Here is a 25,260-nt window from a genome sequence, read left to right on the forward strand (position 1 = left end):
GGGATGCGTACAATTCACAATGCTGATTTACTTACTGCAAGTGCTCCCTAATTATGATGGTCCAACTTATGATTTTTCAAAGTTACGATGGTACAATAGCGTGACTGTCGGTATTTTTTCATGTAATATGTTAAAGGAAGGTAATCACAAGCATTGTTGATTTTTCCAATAAACATTGATTATTCCTCCAAGATAAATTCTTTGTAGACGCCTTGGTCAATCACTTTAGTTCAGTCAGAAAGCTTGCAGGGACTGATACAGCACTGTCAGGAGAGAGTGGGGCAGTGGGATCAGTGTGGGGACTGTTCCCATTAGAGTCTGGAGATTAAAATGTAGGTACACTATATTCCCAGTCTCTGTAATCTGTAAGTAGGTTGTCTGGGCTCACAAGAAATTGTTGACTCTCAACTTGATGAATGTTATTCTTGGTCAGTCTCTGTAATCTGTAAGTAGGTTGTCTGGGCTAACAAGAAATTGTTGACTCTCAATTTGATGAATGTTATTCTTGGTCAGTCTCTGTAGGTTGTCTGGGCTCACAAGAAATTGTTGACTCTCAACTTGATGAATGTTATTCCTGGTCAGTCTCTGCAGGTTGTCTGGGCTCACAAGAAATTGTTGACTCTCAACTTGATGAATGTTATTCCTGGTCAGTTTCATGCTAAAGTAAAATGCATTATTTTTTTCAAAACAAAATGCAAAAAGGTGTTTTGAAATACCCCCCCCCCCCCACCCCCACCCAGTATCCAGCACCTATGGGGATTGGTAGATGTCAGATAAGTGAATTTTCCAGTTGTTTGAGATTGAGTGTTGCAAGCTAACAGCGAGGCGTGCCAATTTTAAACTTCCGTAATTTTTACCTATTTATTGCCGGTCGCTTGAGGCTGCCAGTTGCTTGAATTCTGGATAATAGGGGTTTAATGAATACATACGGCTTTTAAAACTTCAACTTTGTCTAAAATACATATTAAGAATCAACACCACATTATTCTATTAACATTTATTTATATATTACTGACAACTTCAATTTTAAAACAATTGTGGAATGGATGAAATATAATTTAAATTTTGCTTATACCATTGAACAACAAAACAATTTTGTACATCCCACTGAGCAAATGCAAGGGAGATGAATCAAAATAGCTGAATGAGTCAGATATGACCAAAATTACCAGCACCACCTGCATTCAGAGGGTTTTAACAGCATGAATACACTGTTTCTTACTAGTATGAATACACTGGTCACTGTGTCCTGCAGCCTTTGTAAAAGATCTGAACTTTGCACACAAGCAACTGATATGCCAAGATAAATGCAATTGAAACTGATGAGATCCCAACTTAGACCTGGTCCAAGCAGAGCTGGCCAGACAGTCAGAATGAAAAGCATTCAGCCTTTGCATTTTAAAGGACATTACATTTTTTAAAAAACACCTGCCCTTAAAACAAATGACAAACGCAACTAAACAGCCAAAGTTTTAAAGGGAAAATTCAGTTTCAGTTCAAATTCTCAGCACAAACAAGATGTGGGGAAATATTCAAATAATTGCAAAGTTTGGCAAGCCCAACAAAACTTCTCGGCGGATAATATCTCGCCTCCTTACTGGAGCAGCTCATTTACTTGAGAAGTGCACCATCCAAAACATTGCACAACTTTTGTGCAAGCAGCAAATGACAGCTTTCAATTCAGAGTAACAGATCAATATACAAAATCCTCCCACACTTTTCTGTAAAGTCAGAAAGTTGTCTCACCTTCACTCTAAATGATTCAAGATGGAAAGTCATTCCTGGTGCCAAGTAGCATGAGAAAAGTTCCTTGCAAAGAAAACATTTCACTCTCTTCAAAATTCTATCCTGAGAAACAGAGGCACAAAACAGCATGAGGGGGGGAAAGCTGAGATTGTCGTGAGAATGTGGGGGAATTAAACAACACATTTTGTTACTAGATTATTACAGTTTGCAGGATGATCCATTAACACATTAAAGCCATTAGATGTGAATGATCACTGATGTTATTGGCAGCATGTGGACATCAAGCAAATTAGACCCTTTCACAGAGTTGCAATAACAAATCGCTCCAAAATTGCATCTCTGAAATTTTTGAAGAATCCCAATCCGTGCAAGAGCTGAAAACCAGCCTGGGTTAAGAGTCGACAGGACTACCAGGAAGCTAAAGAAGGTGGTTCTGATCATCTCAAAATATAACACCGGCATAGACACTATATATTCACTTTGTTCAAACAACTTTCTGAGAATGTAAATACAAGTGAAAATAAATAAATACATGACAAAATACAGAGCACACAAACACATGGTGAGGAGTTAATGCTTTCCAGAGTCCCTTGGGTAGAATTCAGCCAGGATTGCCTGTGGGATTCGTTTTAGCATTTCTTTGGGGAAGATGCGCAATAACTGCCAGCCAATGTCCAGGGTCTCGTACACCGTGCGGTTTTCATAAGCACCTGCAGAATAAAATTAGAAACACATTCTAAGCTTTTGGACATATGGTTTAAGGCTATGAAGTTATCACAGTACAATTACTGCAACCTGTCCTTTTGCATCTATAGAGGATTTGAAACTTAAATCCAATGTTAGATTATTGGAAAAACTTTGGGAACAGAGTACATAGATCACTATAACCAAGCCACCTACTTAGTGGAGTGGGGTAGAGGAAGGGGAAATAGGAAAGAGATAGGCATCATGGTGGCACAGCATCAGACTCCCAGGCGCAGTACCAACCATGAACGTTGCAGTGTTTGCACATGCTCCCTGTGGATGGTTTCTGTCACACAGCATGGAAACAGGCCATTTAGCCCAACTATCAGTCCAGTGCCTTCAATGCTGGGACATTTCATGTTCTCATCTAGAAATCTCAAAATCTGTTAGTATCTCTGCATCTACAACGATTACATTCCAAGCACTGACCTCTTTCTGGGTGAGAAAGGTCCCTGCTCAGATCCATCTACATGTCATACCCCTTACCCTGCATCTATGTCATTCAGCACTGGTAAGGGAAACATATTCCTGCAATCTAAACAATCTTTTAACCCTTAATTGTATCTACCTCAGTCATGTTCTCCCTCCGGCTCCTCTGCTCCAGGGTGAATGAACCTTGCCCCTCCAGTCTATCCTCATAATTTAAAGGTTCCATCACAGGCAAAATCCTGGTGAATCTCCTCTCCACATCTCTCTCATCCTTCCTGCAGTGTGGTGACCAGAACGGTATGCTGTATTTCAAATGAGATCTGACCAATGTTTCATAAAGTTGGAGTATAATCTTCCTCCTCGTTTAGACAATGCCCCAAATAAGGAACACCAGTATCCAATATGCTTCGTTAACCACGTTATCTACCTATATCCCCATCTTCAAGGATCTTTGCACTTGTACACATCTCTCAATACTCCCTTGGATCATACCATTCAAAGCATGCCCGAGGCACATTAATGTTCCCACATGCATGATATTAGTTTTAGCAGGATTATATCTACTGTGCAGCCTCTGTATTTCTATTCAAGAAGTCTTCTGCGGACAGTAGTCATTGACACGTCCACACCTGCCTCCTGAAGAGGGTTTCTGATCTGTCAGACAGGCATTTGGAGATTCTTCTTCATTATGATAAGAATTCTTCTGCTTTCCTTACAATATTACTTCCTTAGAATGTGATTACTAAGCTCACCAGTACGCACTCTTTTTAATGAAGTTCCAAATTGTTGATTTTGGTAATCCTAGTTTGGGCAATGTCTCTTACTGTTTTATTATTGTTTTTCAGCCTCATAATGGCTTCTTTGACTTTTGTTGCCACAACTCTGGTCCTCATGTTGAAAAATGGCAACAACAGACTCCAAAGGTGATCAAAAGCTTAGAAGCAAGCCTAGTTCTCTTATATCTGCTCTGATGAAACAATTAAACATCCCTGAGTAATCACAAACACCTATGAAGCCAAATGTCCCAAACATTACGGTGCCTGAAATGGGGGAACTATTATAAATAAGTGCTGTCATTTCTACATGCTCAAACCAAAATATATAAAAATAACTTTGAATAAAATCTGGAATGTGGACATTAACTGCACGATTACAAATTTAAAACTGTGAACCAAAGGGAAAAAGTGTCTTTTTCCAAACATTATTGGGGTGGGGGTGGGTGGTGTGCATATATGTGTTTGTGTATATGCATACTTGTCTGCATGTTTGTGTGCGTGTACGCGTATATTTTTAAATTTAGACATACAGCACAGTAACAGGGTAATTCAGCTTACAAGTCTGTACCACCCAATCTACACTTCATTAACCTACATTCCAAGTACATTTTGAAGGATGGGAGGAAACTAGAGCCCCCAGAGAAACCCCATACAGTCATAAAGGAAGGAGGTTGTAAGGTAAAACATCATGAGATGGGAATGTACAGGGCTGTAACAAGATGTAAATGCATCCTTGTACTTACAAGATAAGAGAGACATTGATGGATTGAGAGGCAGGAAGCTAGCAGGGAAAGGATAGCAACAGTTTTAGTCATTGGACAAGTAATGATATGATGATGTTCTAAGCACATATCCAAGGGTATAAAAAATCACCATTTTGCTGATAACGGCAGAATGCATTCTCCGACTAACATGGTTGGTTGCAAGTGTTACAATCCGGTAATAAAGAACAAAGAACCCTGATTTCGACTCAGCCTGGTGTTTGTCTCACTCATTCATGAACAAAGCAGACTTAACAAGGTACAGAAGCCTGAAGACGAGCATCCAACAGTACTAAAACATCAGATTTCTGAATGGACAATGAATTTCAGACACAATCTGACTTTCTCTTCATTTCCACTAATATTTTTTATGTAATTTAAAGCAATATTTGCCCCTATAATGCTACTGCAAAGTTGGTGTAGCAGTTTTACATTGCCAGCGATTGGGACCGGAGTTCAAATCCCGCTCTGCCTGCAAGGAGTTTGTATGTTCTCCCGGTGTCTGCGTGGGTATTCCCTGGGGGCTCCGGTTTCCTCCCACCATTCAAAGGTACCCGGGGTGTATTTGGGCAGCATGGGCTTGTGGGATGAAATGGCCTGTTACCACGTTGCATGCACATGATAAATCCATCTTCGATCTTCTAATCTTAATTAGGTCTTGTCTACAAAAACTTTCTTTCCTGTTCTGGTGTTTTAGGTTTCATAAGGAAATAGGTTCTTTTTTACATTCTACATAGTCAACCGGTACGGACTCGAAAGCCGACATGGCCTGTTTCCGTGCCGTAAATGGTTATATGGTTAGATGTCTAAATTTGCCCATTCAGAACCAGCTCTTCAGCACTTGACGTCCTGTTTTGCAGAAACTGCCAAAATGTTTGGCCTAGAAGTCAGCCTGAATAAAACTGAGGTCCTCCATCAGCCAGCTCCCCACCATGACTACCAGCCCCCCCACATCTCCATCGGGCACACAAAACTCAAAACGGTCAACCAGTTTACCTATCTCAGCTGCACCATTTCATCGGATGCAAGGATCGACAACGAGATAGACAACAGACTCGCCAAGGCAAATAGCGCCTTTGGAAGACTACACAAGAGTCTGGAAAAACAACCAACTGAAAAATCTCACAAAGATTAGCACATACAGAGCCGTTGTCATACCTACACTCCTGTTCGGCTCCGAATCATGGGTCCTTTACCGGCATCACCTACGGCTCCTAGAACGCTTCCACTAGTGTTGTCTCCGCTCCATCCTCAACATTCATTGGAGCGACTTCATCTCCAACATCGAAGTACTCGAGATGGCAGAGGCTGACAGCATCGAATCCACGCTGCTGAAGATCCAACTGCGCTGGGTAGGTCACGTCTCCAGAATGGAGGACCATCGCCTTCCCAAGATCGTGCTATATGGTGGGCTCTCCACTGGCCACCGAGACAGAGGTGCACCAAAGAAGAGGTACAAGGACTGCCTAAAGAAAGCTCTTGGTGCCTGCCACATTGACCATCACCAGTGGGCTGATATCGCCTCAAACCGTGCATCTTGGCGCCTCACAGTTCGGCAGGCAGCAACCACCTTTGAAGAAGACCGCAGAGCCCACCTCACTGTCAAAAGGCAAAGGAGGAAAAACCCAACACCCAACCCCAACAAACCAATTTTCCCTTGCAACCGCTGCAACCGTGTCTGCCTTTCCCGCATCAGACTTGTCAGCCACAAACGAGCCTGCAGCTGACGTGGACATTACCCCTCCATAAATCTTCATCCGCGAAGCCAAGCCAAAGAGAAGAAATATAAAAATGACAAATTTCATGACATGTTCATAACAGTAAACTCTGATTCTCACTCCCTCCCCCAAGCCCAATTGCCTTGCCTGAAAATTCTGTGGCCTGGAATACAGAGATGCCAGACCTTCTTGTGTTTCAACCACTCCAACTTGTGTCTTCTCTCACACCGTCAGGTGTGTCAGTAGGTAAATTGCCATTGCTCCAAATATGTAGCTAAGTGGTAAAATCTAGGGCGGGGGGGGGGTGGTGGGTAGAGGCGGGGAAATTGATGGGATAGTGGGAAGAATAAAGGTAGGATTCACGTACTGGATACTTAAATGCAGTATGGACTCAGTGAGTTCGAGACCTGCTTCCATACTGCACAACTCTAAAGATATAATGTCCAACATCTCACAACCTCACAGTAATATGATACTCCAGCAGAGACTACAGATTTAAATACACGTGCATGGCTTCCAAATACCCTGGATCATACATAGCTTCATTAAAAGCCTCAATTAGGCCACATATTTAAGAGGGCAATGAAAAAATTGTTTCAGACCAGTGGTTTTCAAATTTTTTCTCTCCATTCACATACCACCTCATAGATGCTCTGTTATTAGAAAGGGATTGCTTAAGGAGGTATGTGAGTGGAAAGAAAAAGTTTGAAAACCATTGTTTTCATCGTATCTACTTGACTCGTTATGTGCAGTGTCACAATTCTTTTGTTTAAATTTTTTTATTTTTCACACTGTGAATCATATCAATCAAAATACATACAAACATTTCCTTCTTAAATATACACAGTGGCATTTTCTCCCCTTTTTTCCCCTTACCTTCCCTCCCCCCTCCATACCCATTAAACATTCAACATGTACAATACAATAAAGCCATTAAACAATGTCATCACACAATGAAACTAAACAAGAAAATTGTGTCATCTACTTTTACACACTGGATCAAGTCATTTTGTCTTATCATTTTATCATTTTAGGGGGTGGAGGTCTGAGGCAAGCCCTCTCTGTTATGTTCCAAGTACAGTTCCCAAATTTGTTCAAATAATGTGACTTTATTATTTTAATTATATGTTAATTTTTCCAATGGAATACATTTATTCATTTCCATGTACCATTGCTGTACTCTCAGGCTCTCTTTTGATTTCCAAGTTGACATTATACATTTTTGTGCTACAGCTAAGACTATCATAATAAATCTTTATTACACATTGACCACCACCAGTGGGCTGATATCGCCTCAAACCGTGCATCTTGGCGCCTCACAGTTCGGCGGGCAGCAACCTCCTTTGAAGAAGACCGCAGAGCCCACCTCACTGACAAAAGACAAAGGAGGAAAAACCCAACACCCAACCCCAACCAACCAATTTTCCCCTGCAACCATTGCAACCGTGTCTGCCTGTCCCGCATCGGACTTGTCAGCCACAAACGAGCCTGCAGCTGACGTGGACATTTACCCCCTCCATAAATCTTCGTCCACAAAGCCAAGCCAAAGAGACACTTCATCCAGTTTGAGGCCTAATTCTTTACTTCTTATATTACTTAGAAGAAAGATCTCTGGATTTTTTGGTATGTTGCTTTTTGTGATTTTATTTAATACTTGATTTAGATCTTCCCAAAACTTTTTCACTTTCTCACATGCCCAAATTGCTTGAAATGTTGTTCTAGTTTCCTTCTTACAGTGAAAACATCTGTCTGATAATGTTGGATACCCATTTTTTTTTTAAACTTTTGGGGTGCGATATTAACCTGGGTAACCAATTATACTGTATCATACGTAACCTTGTGTTTATTATATTCTTCATAGTTCCAGAGCATAACTTTTCCCATGTTTCATTTTTTATCTTTATGTTTAAATCTTTTTCCCACTTTTGTTTGGGTTTATAGCTTATTCATCATTTTCCTTCTCTTGCACCTTGATGTACATGATCGTTATAAATCTTTTTATTATCATTGTTTCTGTAATCACATATTCAAAGCTGCTTCCTTCTGGTAATCTCAGTCTGTTTCCCAATTTATCCTTTAAGTAGGCTTTCAGTTGATGTTATGCAAACATTGTACCGTGAGTTATTCCATATTTGTACTTCATTTGTTCAAATGTTAATAAATTATTTCCCAAAAAACAATTTTCTATTCTTTTAATTCCTTTTCTCTCCCATTCTCTAAAGGAAAGGTTATCTATTGTAAAAGGGATTAGCTCATTTTGCATCAATAATAATTTTGGTAGTTGGTAATTTGTTTTTTTTCCTTTCTAAGTGAATCTTCTTCCATATATTGAATAAATGATGCAATACTGGTGAGCTTTTATATCATATCAGCTTTTCATCCCACTTATAAAGTGTATGTTCCGGTACCTTCTCCCCTATTTTATCTAGCTCTATCTTAGTCCAATCTGGCTTTTCCCTTGTCTGATAAAAATCTGATAAATACCTTAATTGTGCTGCTCTATAATAATTTTTAACGTTTGCTATATGATGCTGGTGTTAGTGGATCCTTCCCCGTCTTTGGTATTACTGTAATTACATGAATCTGGCAAGTTTTGTGTTTTTTCTATCTGGTTCATTACTTCCAGGAGAGGAAGAATTAATAACTCTTTAAATGTTTTATAGAATTCTATTGGGAATTCATCCTCTCCAGGCATTTTATTGTTCGGCAGCTTTTTTAATATATCCTGTACTTCCTCCATTTCAAATGGTTTTATCAGTTTGCTTTGCTCCTCTTCTTGCAATTTCAGCAGTTCAATTTTAGCTAAAAACTCTTCTATTTTATCATCTTTCCCCTCATTCTCGTTTGGTATAATTGTTCATAAAATTCCTTAAAGTTCTCATTAATCAAATATGTAATTTGTTTGTCCTTTTTCCTTGATGCCAATACAATTCTTTTTGCTTGTTCTAAGTAGCCAGGCTAATATTTTGTGTTTTTTCTCCTTGCTCATAATACTTTTGCTTTTTTTTTTATATGTTCTTCTCCACCTTATACGTTTGTAATGTTTCGTATTTTATTTTTTTGTCCGCCAATTCTCTTCTTTTTGTTATATCGTCCCTTGTTGCTAGTTCTTTTTCTGTACTTACTATCTCCCTTTCCAACTGTTCTATTTCCCGATTGTAGTCCTTTTTCATCTTAGTCACAAAACTTATTATCTGCCTCTAATGAAAGCTTTCATTGCATCCCATAATATAAATTTGTCTTTCACTGATTCCGTATTTACTTCAAAGTACATTTTAATTTGGCGTTCAATAAATTCTATAAATTCCTGCCTTTTAAGTAGCATGGAGTTTAACCTCCATCTATATGTTCTTGGTGGGATGTCCTCCAGTTCTATTGCTAATAACAGGGGTGAATGGTCAGATAGCAATCAAGCTTTATATTCAGTTTTTCTAACTCTCCCTTGAATATGGGCCGACAACAAAAACATATCAATCCTGGAGTAGGTTTTATGTCTACTCGAATAATACGAGTATTCCTTCTCCCTTGGGTACTGCCTCCTTTATATATTCATAAATTTCATTTCCTGCATTGGTTTAACCATAAATTTTGCCACTTTATTCGTTTTGCTAGTCTTTTGTCCAGTTTTATCCAACATTGCATCCAAATTAAGGTAAAAATCCCCTATCAATATATTCCCCTGCGTATCTACAATCTTCAAAAAATATCTTGCATGAACTTTTGATCCTCTTTATTAAGTGCATATATATTGATCAAATTCCAAAATTCTGAATGTATCTGACACTTTATCATTACATACCTCCCTGCTGGATCTATTATTTCCTCCTCTATTTTGATTGGTACATTTTTATTAATTAATATAGCTACACCTCTGGCTTTTGAATTATATGATGCTGCCGCTACGTGCCCTACCCAGTCTCTCCTTAATTTACTATGTTCCACTTCAATTAGCTGCGTTTCCTGCACAAATACTATGTCTATTTTTTCTTTTTATGGGAAATTTAATAGCCTTTTTTGTTTAATTTGGTTATGTATTCCATTAATATTTATAGTCATATAGTTCAACATGGCCATCTCATATCCTGTTTACACCTCATTTCCACTTCCTCACCACCACCATCCCCCTTTTCCCCATTTTCAACTCTGTTTTCCCTTTTTGAACTCAATGTATGACAACACTTCTAAAACATAAAATACTTCAACAACTCCCACATCTAAAATTCCCTTAACCCCAAATGTCCCCACCCCCACCCTCTCTGAGTTGCCCCTTATCCCTTGCCGGGCAACCACAACTCCCCTCTTCATTTGGATTGCGAACCCGCTTGCAAGCATCAATTGCAGTGACGGTTATTCTCTCCCACCAAAACCCCCTCCAGAAAAGACTTTTTTCTTCACATATAACAAAGCTCACCCTCTTTTTTCCCCCCTTACTTCCTTTCTTCCCTTTTTTCCCTTCTTTACTTCTTACTTATACATTATTTTTACATCTTTATATGTATTTTATCGTCGTTCTTGTTACATCTCTTTATCTCTCCTTCTGTCCTGCAGGCATTCTGCAAATTCTTGAGCCTCTTCCGGATCCAAGAACAGTCTGTTTTGCTCCCCAGGGATAAATATTTTAAGCACAGCTGGATATCTTAACTTAAATTTATAACTTTTTTTCCATAGGATTGATTTTGCTGTATTAAACTCCTTCCTCTTCTTTAAGAGTTCAAAACTTATGTCTGGGTAAAAAAATATTTTTTGACCCTTGTATTCCAATGGTTTATTGTCTTCTCTAACTTTATTCCTTGCCCTCTCCAGTATATTTTCTCTTGTCGTGTATCTCAGAAATTTTACTAAAATGAATCTTTGCTGTGTCTGTGGTTTTGGGGCTAGTGTTCTGTGTGCCCTTTCTATTTCCATTCCTTCCTGTATTTCTGGCATTCCCAGGACCTTTGGAACCCATTCTTTTATAAATTCTTTCATATTTGTGCCTTCTTCATCTTCCTTTAGGCCCACTCTCTTTATGTTGTTTCGCCTACTCTAGTTTTCCATTATATTCATCTTCTGAGCTAAAAACTCTTGTGACTCTAACTTATTTGTAACTTTTTTCCAATTTTCTTCTTAAGCCATTCACTTCCATTTCTACTCCAGATTTTCTAATCTTTTCCCTATTTCTGTCATGACCAGCTATATTTTACTTACTTTTTCTTCTGTACTTTTCATTTCACTCAATTCTAATGTCTACCATTTTTTTAATGTTCTCATTTGTTCTTGAAAGAAAATTTTATCTATATACTGTCCATTTTACCTTCTATTCCTCTGAGCAGAGCTTGGTCTTCTTCTTCCTCTTCTTCTGTGTCTGCACCTGTGTTTGTGTCTTCTACTTTTCTTCCTTGTATCTGTGTCTCTTTTGACTTTCCTGTTGAGTTGCTTGCCTCACTTTGCTGGCTTGGCTTCTTGCTGTTGGTTCTCTTCTTCTGGGCTAGTCATCTGTTGGGCCTCCTATTGCTGCTCTTCTTTCCTATCACTCCCTTTCCTGTCACTTTCCTCTTCTTCCAGCTGAGGGCCCTGGTGTCAGGCATCCCTCAGCTGGTTGTGCTGTGTTTGCTCGCTCCTCAGCTGGGCCCCCCTCCCGTCAGTGTTCTTTTTCCTTTGTTTGCAGTCCAGCGGTTGGGAGGTCACGACTCTGCGAGGTCGTCACCAACCTTGGAGAACAGACTCTCTTCTCCACGACGTCTCCCTGTTTCTTCATGCAGGTAAGGCCTTCTCCTTTCTCTTCCGGCGTCTTTTCTTTTTTTTCCCCCGTTGTTTTTACTTTTTCCTTCTTGGGTGCCATTTTCTTTCTTTTCTCTACAACTTTATCTTTTTTTTGTTATGTTTTGTGTTTCTTGAACTTTGTATTTTCTTCACTTTATTTCTTCTTTTCTGGAGAGGGCTGGTATTCTCCTACCGGCCACTACTCCATCAAGTGACTCCTCCCACAGTTTCACAACTCCAATGGGCCAATGAGAATTTTTCTCAAGCAAAATATTTCAGTAACAATTGGGTCGAGAGCAGTGATTCTCAACCATTTTTTCCCTCCACTCACATCCCACATTAAGTAATCCCTTACTAATCAGTGGAAAGAAAAAGTTTGAAAACCAAGGCAGGAAGATGTGGTCATAAAACTCTGGTGTGCCACAAGTTAGCCTGGAGTGTCCCCAACTCTGATATTGAATGAAACATTACCTTGAGCGATAAAGTTCTTCTCAAATTTCTGAAGGAATTCCAGAAAGAGCAGGTCATCAGGAGTAAGAGCTTCTTCCCCAACAACAGCTTTCATGGCCTGGACATCCTTACCAATGGCATAGCATGCATACTGCAAAGAGAAAAACACGTGCACACTTCTTCAGAAGGACAAGGCAGCTTAATCAATACTAAGCACCTTGAGCTACAGATGAACCTTTGATTATGCTCCAATTCAATAACATTTAATATTGATGGGAGAGTACAACGATAGGCCAATCCTCCAGCTACTTTTTGAGTTAGCAAATAAATTTCTATTTCTTTTCCTTTAATATTCATGAGGACGAAAAACAATTGGAAACAACACAACCTGTTGCTGAGATTCATGGTTTTTAAAATGAGTACTTTTTTAGGTGCAGATCAGTAATCTCCTGATTGACAGAGGAAGCTCAAAAAAGTCTCAATAAATCAGAACTGCTCCTTACCAGCTGGTTGGAAACATCTGCATGATCCTTCCGTGTCATTCCTTCTCCAATAGCAGACTTCATCAACCTCGACAGTGAAGGAAGCACATTAATTGGTGGATAGATCTATGGGGCAGCAGCACAAAACCATAGTAAAATTATAAATATGAAAGAACACAAAGCAAGGATTTTCTTCTTAAATGAAAAAATATTAAGAAAATTTCAAAACTTGAAAAACTGCAGATGCTGAAAATCGAATAAATGAAAATGGTGGGTTTGCAGGTCAGGCCACTGCTGTGAGAAGAGAAACAGAGTTCACATTTCAGGATGGAGAACCTTCGTCAGAACTGGGAAAGAGCCAAAAGCATGTCAAGCTACAGGGTGATAAGGGTAAACAGGTTAATGTGTCAATGATGGAATGGGAACAGTGAGAGAATGAATAGAAGAAAGAGCATTGAGGAAAGTTCATGGGACAGTGGGCTGAAGTGAGAGTGAGGGTGTGTGTGCCAGAGAGAGGGGGAGTATTACCAGCTCCCGTTTTAGTAAAATGGGATTATCACTGTCAGGGATGGCATAATATAGTTAATGTGGTCACAGTTAACATTTCACACAAGCAAAACACAAGTCACAGCCCAGTGATAATTCGATACATTGGAAGAAGTGAGGAAGGATTTGTCAGTCTGTTTCAAAATTTGATACATTTGCAAAGATATTGTGATTTTGCAAGAGAGAACCATTCTGACTTCTGGAGAGGAAAAAAAAACTTTTTAAAGCATCTCTTGTTGCCAGCCATTTTTGTGGAATTCAGAGCAAAGCATGTTCTGTGAACGACTGGGCCTTTTTGGTGGATTGACCTGTGCCAGGAGGATCTTTTTAGGAAGCAAAGTGCTTCATTTTGATTATGACTAACAGTGGAGGTCATTTGGAGAGAATGCTTCATTTTACATGTGACTAGCAGTCAAGTTACTTGGAGAGACTGGTGCCAGGGTCTTGGGAGCTGCATGGAGGCTGCCCAGCTCGAGTCTTGCCTACAAAAGGACCAGGAGCATTATGAGCACAGCTCATGTAGATGGATATTTCTTCAAAGGCAACGCAAGAAGTGATCCTGTAGCAGCCACAATTCCGGTCTTCCCATCAGTTCGACATTAATTCTGGGCATCACATTTCAAAGGCCTATGCAACAACATTGAATTTAAAAGACTGAACTTTGAAAAAACTTTCTGGATTTTGGCACACACACACACGAGTAAGAAATAAAATTAGTGTTTTAAAATTAAACTCTGTCAGGTTCATTGTCCACTGCTGCTCGTTATGTGTAGTTCGTAACAGGAGAGTGAGCACACACAAGAGGAATTGAATGAAACACTACATTGGGATCTTAAAGGGTTTCAACCCGAAACATCAGCATCAACAATTCTTCTTCCCACGCACAGATGCTGCTCAACCCGCCAAGTTCCTCAGACAGATTAGTTTTTGCTTCATCATCTGCAATGTTTTAGTCCTCAAAAGGATATGGGTGTTGCCAAATGCATAGCTAAAAGGTACAAGTTTACGGTTTCTTTATAAAATGAATGTCAACAGCCAATTTATCAAATATTAAATTCCAAGTTAACACTTTACATCACAAATATTATAAGTTTTGTGAGTGAAACTGTTAATCACAACATTTTGTTGACAAAGTGAATGCTACAATTGGTTAACTGTGATTCGGTACAGAAAGCTGCAAAGACTCACTTGTCTGTTGTGCAACTGCCGATCTACATAGATCTGTCCTTCAGTGATGTAGCCAGTCAGATCAGGAATGGGGTGAGTGATATCTAGAAAATAGCAGAAAATCATTTTTAAAAAAAAGCATACATTGTTAGATTTATCAGTGCATGAGAGAATGTAAATCCTTCATTATTGGATATAAACAACCGGATCCAATTAGATTTTTGGATAGTCTTATCAGTCATAACCCACTGAACAGATATTTTTAAGTGTGGTACGTTTACATAATGTTGAACCAGCAGATAATTAATCAAAGTAGTGTACAGTAAGTGGCCCTCTGCTTTTTCAGAAAGGCAAATATTTGTACTATACCAGAACTAGCTGTTGTTTTTTTCTTAAAGTGAAATGAGTCCTGGAGATACTGCACCACATACATCACGCCCAACATTGCAGCATTTGCATCACAGGGGAACGCAATTTTAGAAACAACCATTTCAGTATGGGGACAAGACCTACTAATAACACAAAATAATAGAAACTTTTCCAAGGACCAAATACTACAATAATTTAACAGCTATGATTTTCAGAATATCTTGAGTGAAAATATATCATGGAACTGTTTCGGATGAAATTTATATGGAGCAACAAAATATGTTTGTTGAAAAAAAACAATAAAGTGAATGTTCTTTCCTATTTATTCCCGATTTAACAATTTTCCTTGACTCACTTTAGTACCAAACTGTTTATTGTCACATTGATCAAGAATCAGTGAAAATCGGTTTTGCATGCTATCCAAGCAAGTCAATCTAAACTTAATTTAGCACTTTTGATGAAGGGCTCAGGCCTGAAACTTCGACTGCCTTTGGTTTCCCAGGAACGCTATGTGACTTGCTGAGTTTCTCCAGCACTTTTGTGTACTGCACTAGATCCTAGCAACTGCAGATTTTCTCCTTTACCTCCATACTCAAGTACAACAGATCATGCTAAATAAACAAAAGTGCAGATGATGATGTAACTGAGAAAAGATTCAGTTAAAACAGTGCAAGGAAACCATCCTTTTAAAAACGAGAGGTCCACTTAACAGTCTGATAACAGCGGAGAAGAAACTGTCCTGAACTGTTACTGAATTTCTAAAAAAAATTGGAAGCACTCGTGCAGACCCGGGAGAGTGGGGGGTGGGGGGGGGGGAAGGGGCACAGCACTGATCCGCAAGGTTCTACTGCCTGCCCCCGATGACAATAGCTTCGTCCAGGCTTTAAACAGCCTATTAAAGGGGTCGATTTTTTTTTTTAATCCTGAAACCACGGATGTCTGTGCCCAAGATGATGGCACCAATTCTGGGCATGACCTGTTGTACTCGAGTACCATGAGGAATTGTAGTATCTGGTGGAAGACCCCAGAACAGGGAGAACACCCCCTTGAGAAGAAGCAAAGGAGATGGCTATACAAGGAAGCTGACCACAGCAGCAGATCAGCACAGAGCTGAATGACTGACGGACCCACACAGGTTGCAGGCTATTGGCGACTTGCGGTCAAAGGATTCACACAGGCTGTGGACTGCTGCCGACTTGTAGTCAAAGGAATCACTTAGGCTGCAGACTGGCTCATGAGAACCAGGTATCGGAACAGATATTCAAGAGGGGGCTGAGGGCAAGAAGGACTCACAAAGGGCCTCAGATGCTGAAGGCTTCCTGATCATATCAGAGGTTTGGATCTGGAGCTTTGGTTGCCGATGTTTTGCTCAGGAGTCCATGTGACAACAGACACTCAATGGCTGATCCTATTGTTAGGGGCACTGGGTAACACTGATGCTGACTGTTAGCCTTACAGCAGGCAAAAGTTGAAGTATATCATGTATATTACATTTTATGTACTATTAAATGTCAATAAAAGGAAACTTGAAAATTTACTCGATGGACTGTGACACCTTACAGCGATTGTGCTCACCATCATTAGGCATGGTCAGGATGGGGATCTGTGTGATGGAACCATTCCTGCCCTCCACACGTCCAGCCCTCTCATAAATGGTGGCCAGATCCGTATACATGTAACCAGGGAAACCGCGACGACCAGGCACTTCCTCTCGAGCCGCAGAAACCTGCCATAATTAACAAGACGATACATTCTTGGCTTGCCCAAAACAGAGCAACCGTAAAGAACAGCACATTAAATAGCTTGTTAGTTTATTGTGGGGGCTTGGAATATTTTCTGTCCTCTGTATGCTGAGTACAACAGAAAAAAGTTGCATAGATCTGTCCATTTTTATATATTTACTGAATTAATTGATGGAAAATGGTCATTTTACTCCTGGAATACAACTTTGTTAATATAGGAAAGGTGTACAAGAGCCAAATAGTTATGCTAAACCTATTCAAAAGATTACTTTAATATTAGCTGAAACAATTCAATAGTAGCTTTCAACAAGGGAACTAGTTAAGAGATTTGATAGAGGTATTTAAAATTATGAGGGTTATAGACAGATTAAATGTAGGTAAGCTTCTTCCACTGAGGGGAGGTGAGATACAAACCAGAGGGCATGGGTAAAGGGTGAAAAGGGAAAAGTTTAGTTCTCCACTTCGCACAGGGAGAATGGCGGGAGTATGGAACGATGCCACCTGAAGTGGTAAGTGCAGGCTCAGTTTTAACAGGTACATGGATGGGAGGGGTATGGAGGGCTATGGACTGGATACAAATCAGTGGAACTCAGCTGAAAAATACTTTGGCACAGACTAGAAGGGCCGAAGAGCCTGTTTCTGTGCTGTAATGTTCTATAGTTCTATTTGGAGGAAAAATTAAACAGAGATAGAAACCGCTCTTCAAAAGAGCCATCATAGACTTGATGCTGCAAATATCTGTCTCTTGATCAATTCAGAAGTCAGTTTTAACAATATTCTAAACCTAATAGGCAAAGCTAAATCAATCCAATTCTGAGCATGGATGTTTAAACTGCAAAGCCACATCATGCTACCTTGCATCCCACAATTTCACATTTTGTAGCTTTCCAAGAAACCTCTCTTGATAAATCAATAATGGAGTGCAATGAATGCTAATATTCACAAAGATTATCTACACTTCAGACTACCGTGGAAATAATTTACCATGCCATGAGATTACTATGCAATATTTGTAGAAAGTTTAAGTTTGTCCAAACTTACCTCTCGAAGTGCTTCTGCGTAAGAGCTCATGTCAGTCAGAATAACCAACACATGCTTCTCACACTGGTATGCCAGAAACTCAGCAGTGGTTAGTGCAAGCCGAGGAGTAATAATACGCTCAATACTGTGGGAGATAAGTCAATGGTTCAGTTTAAGCTAACGATAACTCTGGTAAATAAATGGCCAAGTTGAACAATAAAGCCACCCAAATCTCTTGACCCGTCTCTCTTCAAGAAGACATCAAATTGTTTCTAATCAGTCTAACCTCCAAAAATGTATGAGGTTGTGGGTTAATTGAGTATAATTAAGCTGCAGAGGTCTCAATGGCCGAATCAGCTTCTACTCCCCAACATACAATTTGACACTGGAAAGTTAAACTTCCTAAACTTTAAAATGTCAATTAAATTACGCCTTTAGCAAAAACAAAGCAAACTTGCCTCAGGTATTCTGCAATTCTCATAACCTTAGCACTATAAATGTATTTTCTGCTGCATCCTCTGGAAGCTGAAAGGTAAACTTCAGCCCTCTACATAATCTCTTGCAAAAAAAGTTTCAAGGCCTTGAAGTGCCTCCTCCATAATAGAACTGTTCAAGGCAGTGAGGTTTTGTACTTTTCACTTACAAATGAGGCTCTGGTGAAAACTTACGTTGGGTCATTAGCCAAATTCAGGAACAGACACACATTATCCATTGAACCATTCTCCTCAAAGTCTGATTTGAAGAACCTGGCTGTCTCCATGTTTACCTAGAGAGAGCAATATTATAAATTTGAACAGCAGTTTCTCTCCAAATACCATAACTAAATTATGAACTCTTGCAACCCACAATGATTTTTTTTTTTCTTTTAAATCCTACTTCTACCCCTGGTTACATTCCCTGCCAACCTCAGGCCTGTCTTTACATAAAGGAACTGGTCTTTTGGATATTGCAAGCTCAGAGCATGCAATCAACATGTTCAGTGACTCTGCAGGGGACTCTCCTTTGCTTCTTTCTGACTGTAAGGTACATGGAACAATTTCTGCTGATGGCGAATCTTTGTCTGCCTTACAGTAGACTGAAGGAAATTTTGCGTAACATTATATTTTCTGTTTTATTACATGACAAAAAAATCTAGAATTGAATGCTGACCTCATTGCAGTGGATGGAAAACAACTGTGGAATGTGAAAAGATCATTCATCCCAATTTCCCCAGTGACCCCAAAATGGTTCTCAGTTCCCCAGAACTAAATCAGGTTTAAGCTCAGGTATCCATGGTCTCCAGCTGGCATTTGAAGCATTTCTACCTGCAATGATTGCATGTGCTGCCAACCAGTTCGATTCACTGGCTGAGGTGGGAGAAAACCTAGCTCTCCCACTTGGTCCACGATACTGTACAGATAGCCGCATTAGTTCAGCTCCGCATGTATGATTCCAGAATATTTTGCTGACAACTCTGGAATAATATTATCCATTGATTTAATTTTACAAGGCATACCATACAGTAATTAGGGAATTACTCTATTTGACACTAAGGCAACCAGCACCATCCTGTTGACTTTCTGCAGGAGCTCTATTGAAAGCATTCTGGCTGGCTGCGTCACAGTGTGATACAATTGCTGTAGATCATTGGATCGGAAGTCAATCCACAGGACAATTAGAACAGCAGAAACGATCACTCCCCTCCATCAATGTGATCTACTGGGACCACATTCTGAAGAGGGCTCGGAAAATCATTAAGGACTCCTATCACTACCACCCCCCCCACCCCAACCGCAGCATCTTCCAGCTACAGAAATCAAAGCCAGAACCACCAGGCAAAAGAAGAGCTTCTTCCCATGGGCAGCGAGACTGCCAAATATCTGATGAACTGCTCATACAAAACCCTCCAAGACTCTACTATTATTTAACAACATTTATTTATGAATATACTGTAAATCACTTGTAAATATGGGTGATATGTCTATCTATCTATTTATTTATTTATTTATTTTATTTTTTTTTTAAACACACCGAGGACCGAAGAATGCCATTTCACCCAGTTATACTTTACAATTCTTTTCCGTGGATTGTCACCTTGTTGTGGTGGTGAAGCATGTGAGATCCTGAGCTCTCGAGAGTTCTGCCGTCCGGAGCTATGCTCCTGGTAGAGTCACCCATGGCGGTGAGGTCCCTGACAAGGAACAATCCAACGAAGACCTCCACTGTGGATCAGGCCGTTGAAGTTACTTTGAACTGAACGGCTGTGAAGGTGGATGAAGAATGCAACAAACCCATCAGCTCCAATCATTGTGGTTTCCATGCCAATGGAATTAGTTGATTGATTTGTGAAGTATCGCGTGTTTCTTGGAGAGCAACGTCAAGTTCAGGTTCAACAAACACAAGCATCTTTCCTCTGTGAGCCATTTTGAGAGCCCACGTATAGATCAATGGAATGAAGTCCATCATCTTCGACCTTGAGGGATGGTCACAACAACTTTACAATTGTATGATAATGATCTTGAACTTAATTGTTAACATTCTTGCCTCTTAAAACTGAATTGAACAAATCCCTAAATTTTCCTGCTTCTCCTCTATTCCAAGAATGTGTTCAATGCAACTTGTTCCTCCCATGGAGGCAGCAGATTATCCCGGCACTATTTTGTACATCCTTACTTCCTCCCACTTTAGTCCAGTTTTTGTAAAATAATGGATACAGAGGGCAATAACATGGTGAATACTTACACCCATTGCAGCAAACACAATGGCAAAGTTTTCTTCACTGTAATCTATAACATCTTTGGATTTCCTCACAAGACCAGCTTGACGACAGATCTGGGCAGCAATCTGTTCATGGACAAATCATGAATACACCAGTGTTAAATAAGCTACAATCATCAGAACAGAGATGATCCAGGGATCATTTTAACATGAGCCAAAGGAAATGTTACACTCCCATCCCCTTCATTGCCCATGCAATTTCCATACCGCCAACACAATGTTGTAATCATTACATAGCAATTACAAATAGATTCTCCCACAAAAGCACTAGACAACTATTTGCAAGGATGCAGCATTGTATCACATACCTCATTGTGTGGTAAACCAGCTGCTGAAAAGATGGGTATCTTCTGTCCTCGTGCAATGCTGTTCATGCCATCAATCGCAGAGATTCCAGTCTGAATCATCTCCTCAGGGTAGATGCGACACTGAGGGTTTATGGGCTGACCTGAGAAACGGCCACAGCACAAAACATAATTAGATGTGATCAGCCACAAGACTGGAGTGCAGATTTTGCGAGACACCACGCAGGGCAAGCTCTCTTGTTGGCTCATTTAGCGTATTCTTGGGCACAAGTTAAAATAATATTTTTCTCCCTACAGGTAATAAGCAAGAGTTTCACTGTAGATAAATATACCAAAATTATTAATGTAACATAATACAGTAAAACCTGTTATCTGGAATTCAGGCAACCAGAAACCTCAACCAGAGGGTTCGGGAAAAGAGATTAAGCAGACAGAACCAATGCCATCTAAAGTTTAGGTCAATTAGAGATGATCACACTAAAGTGTACTGCACTCAGGGGCATGACAGGGTATAAGTGGGGATGGGTTTTTACTTGCTGTGTTATCTCCAGCCAATGTTGACCAACAAGGGCTTGCAAGCACAAACCATTTCAAGATTGGAAAAAGACACAAGAAGAAAAAACATACCACCACAATAGATACAAGTACAACATCCAAAACAGAAATGTGCCGATACCCATAATGTCCAAGTAATCCTCAGCAAGGACAGTGGGACCTCTGTCTATGGGTTTTCCAGATCCATTAAACACACGACCTGGAATGAAAACAATATTTTTTAATTGGAGACACAACGGATGCTGAAGATTCTGGAATCTGAACCGAAACACACTCTGAAAGTCAACTATTCTTTTTCTCATTTGGATGAAGCCTGATCCTTAGTGTTTAGTTTTGTTTCAGCATTTCCCACTGCATCACATGACGCTAGATGTAATCAAATATGTTTAGGTGCAAGGGATATCAAAAATATTCAAGAATGGCCAGTTTGGACTTTCAGATTAAATTCAAACGTTACGTCTGCATGTTAGCTGCAAAAGGTTTAAGTAAAACGAGTTGCCCTTATCTGTTGAGGACACTTCATACCAGTGCTTTATCAAAGTCACCCTTTTCTCTTAAAAACAGCTCTTCTTCGACTATGGTTAGCCTTGCCCTGAACTTTGTCTCTCATCTCTTGCCTCCCATCTAGAGCAAGGAAAGGTTCCTCCTTGTTCTTGCCTTTCATTCACCAGCAGGAAAATTCAACAGATCTTCATTGAAATGCCACCACCAGACACATCTTCCCCTTCACGTTCATATTCAGAATGGACTTTTTGCAATGTTACCATCTAGTTCTCTCATCCTTCTCTGCTGTCCACCTCTTTTCCATGTAACTACAGGAGATACAACCCCTGTATTATTATTTATTCTCTGATCACTTATCTTTGGCAGGAAAGATCCCAACTTCATTTCAGTAACTGTCTCGACCAGTGGTTTTCAAACTGTCCTTCTAAACTCACATTCCACCTTAAGTAATCCCTATGCCATAAATGCTGCGATTAGCAAGGGTGTTATGCGAGTGGAAAGAAAACATTTGAAAACCACTGTTTTAATCGTACCGAAAGGGCAGCAGGGTTGGCATAGTGGTTAGCGCAACCCCTTTACAGCGCCAGCGATTGGGATCAGGGTTTGAATCCTGTGCTGTCTGTAAGGAGTATGTATGTTCTCCCTATGTTTGCATGGGTTTCCTCCATAGGTTTCGGTTTTCTCCCACTGTTCAAAACATACCGGGGTTGTAGGTTAATTGGGTGTAAATTTGGTGGCACAGACTCATGGGCCAAAATGACCTGTTACCGTACTGAAAGTCTACATTTTTTTTAAAAAAAACAAGGCCCTTTCAAAGAACGCAGCAACTCACCTGCAGGTAGAACAGTGCAGCACAGAAGCAGGCCCATCAGACAACGAACAGGATGCCCAAATTAAAATAAAACTCTCCACATGATACATATTCCTGCAAGTTCATCTATTTTTCTCAGCACAGAAGCCGAATACGAGTTGAGTATTCCCAGCATTCTACTGTTTACTAGAGTGTGCATTTCCTTTATTTTCTGATGGACACTGGCACTCTTTGAGAGTTTGACAGCCTTTACTTGTTGGAATTTAGGAGAATGAGGTGGGGGGGGGGGGGGGAGATTTCATTGCTACATTTTGAGTGTTGAAAAGGTGTGGACAGAGAAGATGTAGAAAGGTTGTTTCCCATGATGGGAGAATCTAGGACAAGAGGACACAACTTCAGGATTGAAGGGCTTCTGCTTAGAACAGAGATGCAGGGGAATTTCTTCAGGCAGAGGGTGTGGAATTTGTCCCCATAGGGGGGTTGTGAAAGCCAGGTCGTTGGGTGCATTTTAAGACAGATATTGATAGGCTCTTGATGAGCCTATGGGGAGAAGGCCAGACAGAGAGGCTGAGTGGAAAAATGGATCAGCTCATAATTAAATGGCAGAGCAGACTCGTTGGGCTGAATGGCCTGTTTCTGCTCCTGTGTCTTATGGTCTTATTAACACGGAAGTTCCTCCCAAGTCTGTTCAGTTGTTTAGACTTCCATTTTTATTTATCCCAGTCAGATTTTTAGAGAGTTTTACCATGAAGCATTTGATTCTACCACTGGTGAACAAGTGCTCCATTTCCACCAAAGGCACCAAGTTTCTACGAGCCAATAAAAACACACATCGACAGTAAAGTGTCTTCACTTTTGTATTTTTTTAATAAAAGGGGCCTGATTAATTTGAGTTTACAACTTACTCTCTCAATAATTCTCTGCCTGGTGACATCCTCCAACTTCTTTGGAGCTGAAGTTGCCATTCACTTACTAAATGAAAAAGATATTTAAAGAGCAAACTTGCAACTAGATTTATAAATGTTTTGGCAGTGAAGATCCCAACTTCATTTCAGTACCTGTCCAGACAAACTGGCTGAACAGAAATGGAGATAATTCAGTATACATACTGATATGAAAAGAGAGTAAAATGTGGCATAATTACCAATAGACCTTGCCCCAATTGTACCTACACAACTTTGATGACAGAATAGCAGCTTCAAAACCCAAAATGGCGGCACTCCCGGAACTGCTGAAATGGCAGTTCTGCCTCTGGTGTGGACCTGGGGAAGCAGGGAGCAGAGACACAGTGCTTGCCCACTGGGTCCTACTGCTCAGTCTCATACAGGCTTTAAACAGGCTGTTAAAGGAGCCAATGGTGTTTTATTTTAAATTCTGCGACCACAGGGTCTGGGCCCAAGATGGTGGCACCTGTGCTTGGCAGCGGCCTCAGGAGATTGCAGACTCCGGGGGAGCAGCGAATTGGTGTAAGGGCTCTGGAAGGAGAAGCAGAGGAGACAATCCTAGGGATGGTGACCACAGTAGCAGACCAGCGAGAGACTCTGTGGCTGAAGGACACACACAAAAGGCGAGGAACTCACACAGGCTGCGGGTTGCTGGTGACTTGAGGTCAAAGGACTCACACCAGGGTGTGGGGGGGGACTTGAGGTCAAAGGACTCACACCAGGCTGCGGGGGGGACTTGAGGTCAAAGGACTCACACCAGGCTGGCTCTTGAGAACCAGGTATCAGAACCAGGAGTCAAGAGGATGCTGAGGGCAAGGAGGGTTCTTGAAGGGCCTTGGGCACAAAAGGCTTCCTTATTGTGTTGAAGGTTTGGATATGGAGCTTGGGTCACAGATGGTTTGAACTGAACTGGAGTCCTGTGCAACTGCAGAGGCTGTGGAAGCTCTGGAGGCAAATCTACAGATATTTGGTCCCACTGGGCAGCCTTTCTTTTGCTTCTCTTTCTCTGACTTTAAGGGGCACCAAGAAATGCCAATGGCGAATCTTTGCCTTATGGAAAACTAAAGGCAATTTTGTGTAATATTACAGTTCTATTTTATATATGACAATAAATTGTATCTGATCAGCACCTAAATTAAGAGTCATGCCGAGAATCTCTATTTTAATGACATTCCAAACCTGGGACTATGTAAAATAACACTTACCAAGCATATCTTCAGACACTGGGGTGCGCAGGATATCTCCAGTAAATTCACAACTTGTTTTTTTTGCATCAATACCAGATGTACCTTCAAACACCTTTTAAATGGGATTGAAGAAGAATGCACTGTTTCACAGATCTGCCTAATATTTCATTGACTCACTGGATGAAATTTTATACAGTAAAATCCCCATTATCCAGAATTCAAGCAACCAGCAAAAAAAATTTGGAAAAAATAGGTTAAAAAATACGAACGTTTAAAATTGGTGCCCCTAGTAGTTAGTTCACCAATCATATTACAATAGCAACTTGAGCAACCAGGAAATGCACTTGTCTACCAAACCCCATAGGTGTCAAATACTGGGGGGTTTTACTGTTCCAAAGAAAAAAATTTACAGATGTACAATGCAGAAGTACAGATTTCAATACAATCATGGTGAAAGATAAAATCTCAGCCACTTCAACATCAGCACATAGGCTTGGTAGAATGA

At 40.3% G+C, this 25,260-nt stretch overlaps 1 protein-coding gene across 1 annotated transcript in view; it reads right to left on the bottom strand.

Moving 5' to 3' along the window:
- Positions 1 to 982: 982 nt before the first annotated feature.
- The window catches only part of LOC138754023 (V-type proton ATPase subunit B, brain isoform-like), a 111,016-nt gene continuing 86,738 nt past the window's right edge, over positions 983 to 25,260 (bottom strand). The window contains exons 6-16 of the mRNA XM_069917747.1: positions 24,774 to 24,867; positions 21,431 to 21,508; positions 20,758 to 20,897; positions 20,414 to 20,515; positions 18,361 to 18,458; positions 17,714 to 17,837; positions 16,506 to 16,656; positions 14,583 to 14,665; positions 12,870 to 12,974; positions 12,388 to 12,517; positions 983 to 2,456 (exon numbers count right to left, since the gene is read on the bottom strand). Coding sequence (XP_069773848.1) covers positions 2,317 to 2,456; positions 12,388 to 12,517; positions 12,870 to 12,974; positions 14,583 to 14,665; positions 16,506 to 16,656; positions 17,714 to 17,837; positions 18,361 to 18,458; positions 20,414 to 20,515; positions 20,758 to 20,897; positions 21,431 to 21,508; positions 24,774 to 24,867 — 1,245 coding nt within the window. The 3' untranslated portion in view covers positions 983 to 2,316. The remainder of the gene's footprint in view (positions 2,457 to 12,387; positions 12,518 to 12,869; positions 12,975 to 14,582; positions 14,666 to 16,505; positions 16,657 to 17,713; positions 17,838 to 18,360; positions 18,459 to 20,413; positions 20,516 to 20,757; positions 20,898 to 21,430; positions 21,509 to 24,773; positions 24,868 to 25,260) is intronic.

This window comes from Narcine bancroftii, chromosome 2, assembly GCF_036971445.1.
Source record: "Narcine bancroftii isolate sNarBan1 chromosome 2, sNarBan1.hap1, whole genome shotgun sequence".
In the NCBI taxonomy this organism is placed as follows: Eukaryota; Metazoa; Chordata; class Chondrichthyes; order Torpediniformes; family Narcinidae; genus Narcine; species Narcine bancroftii.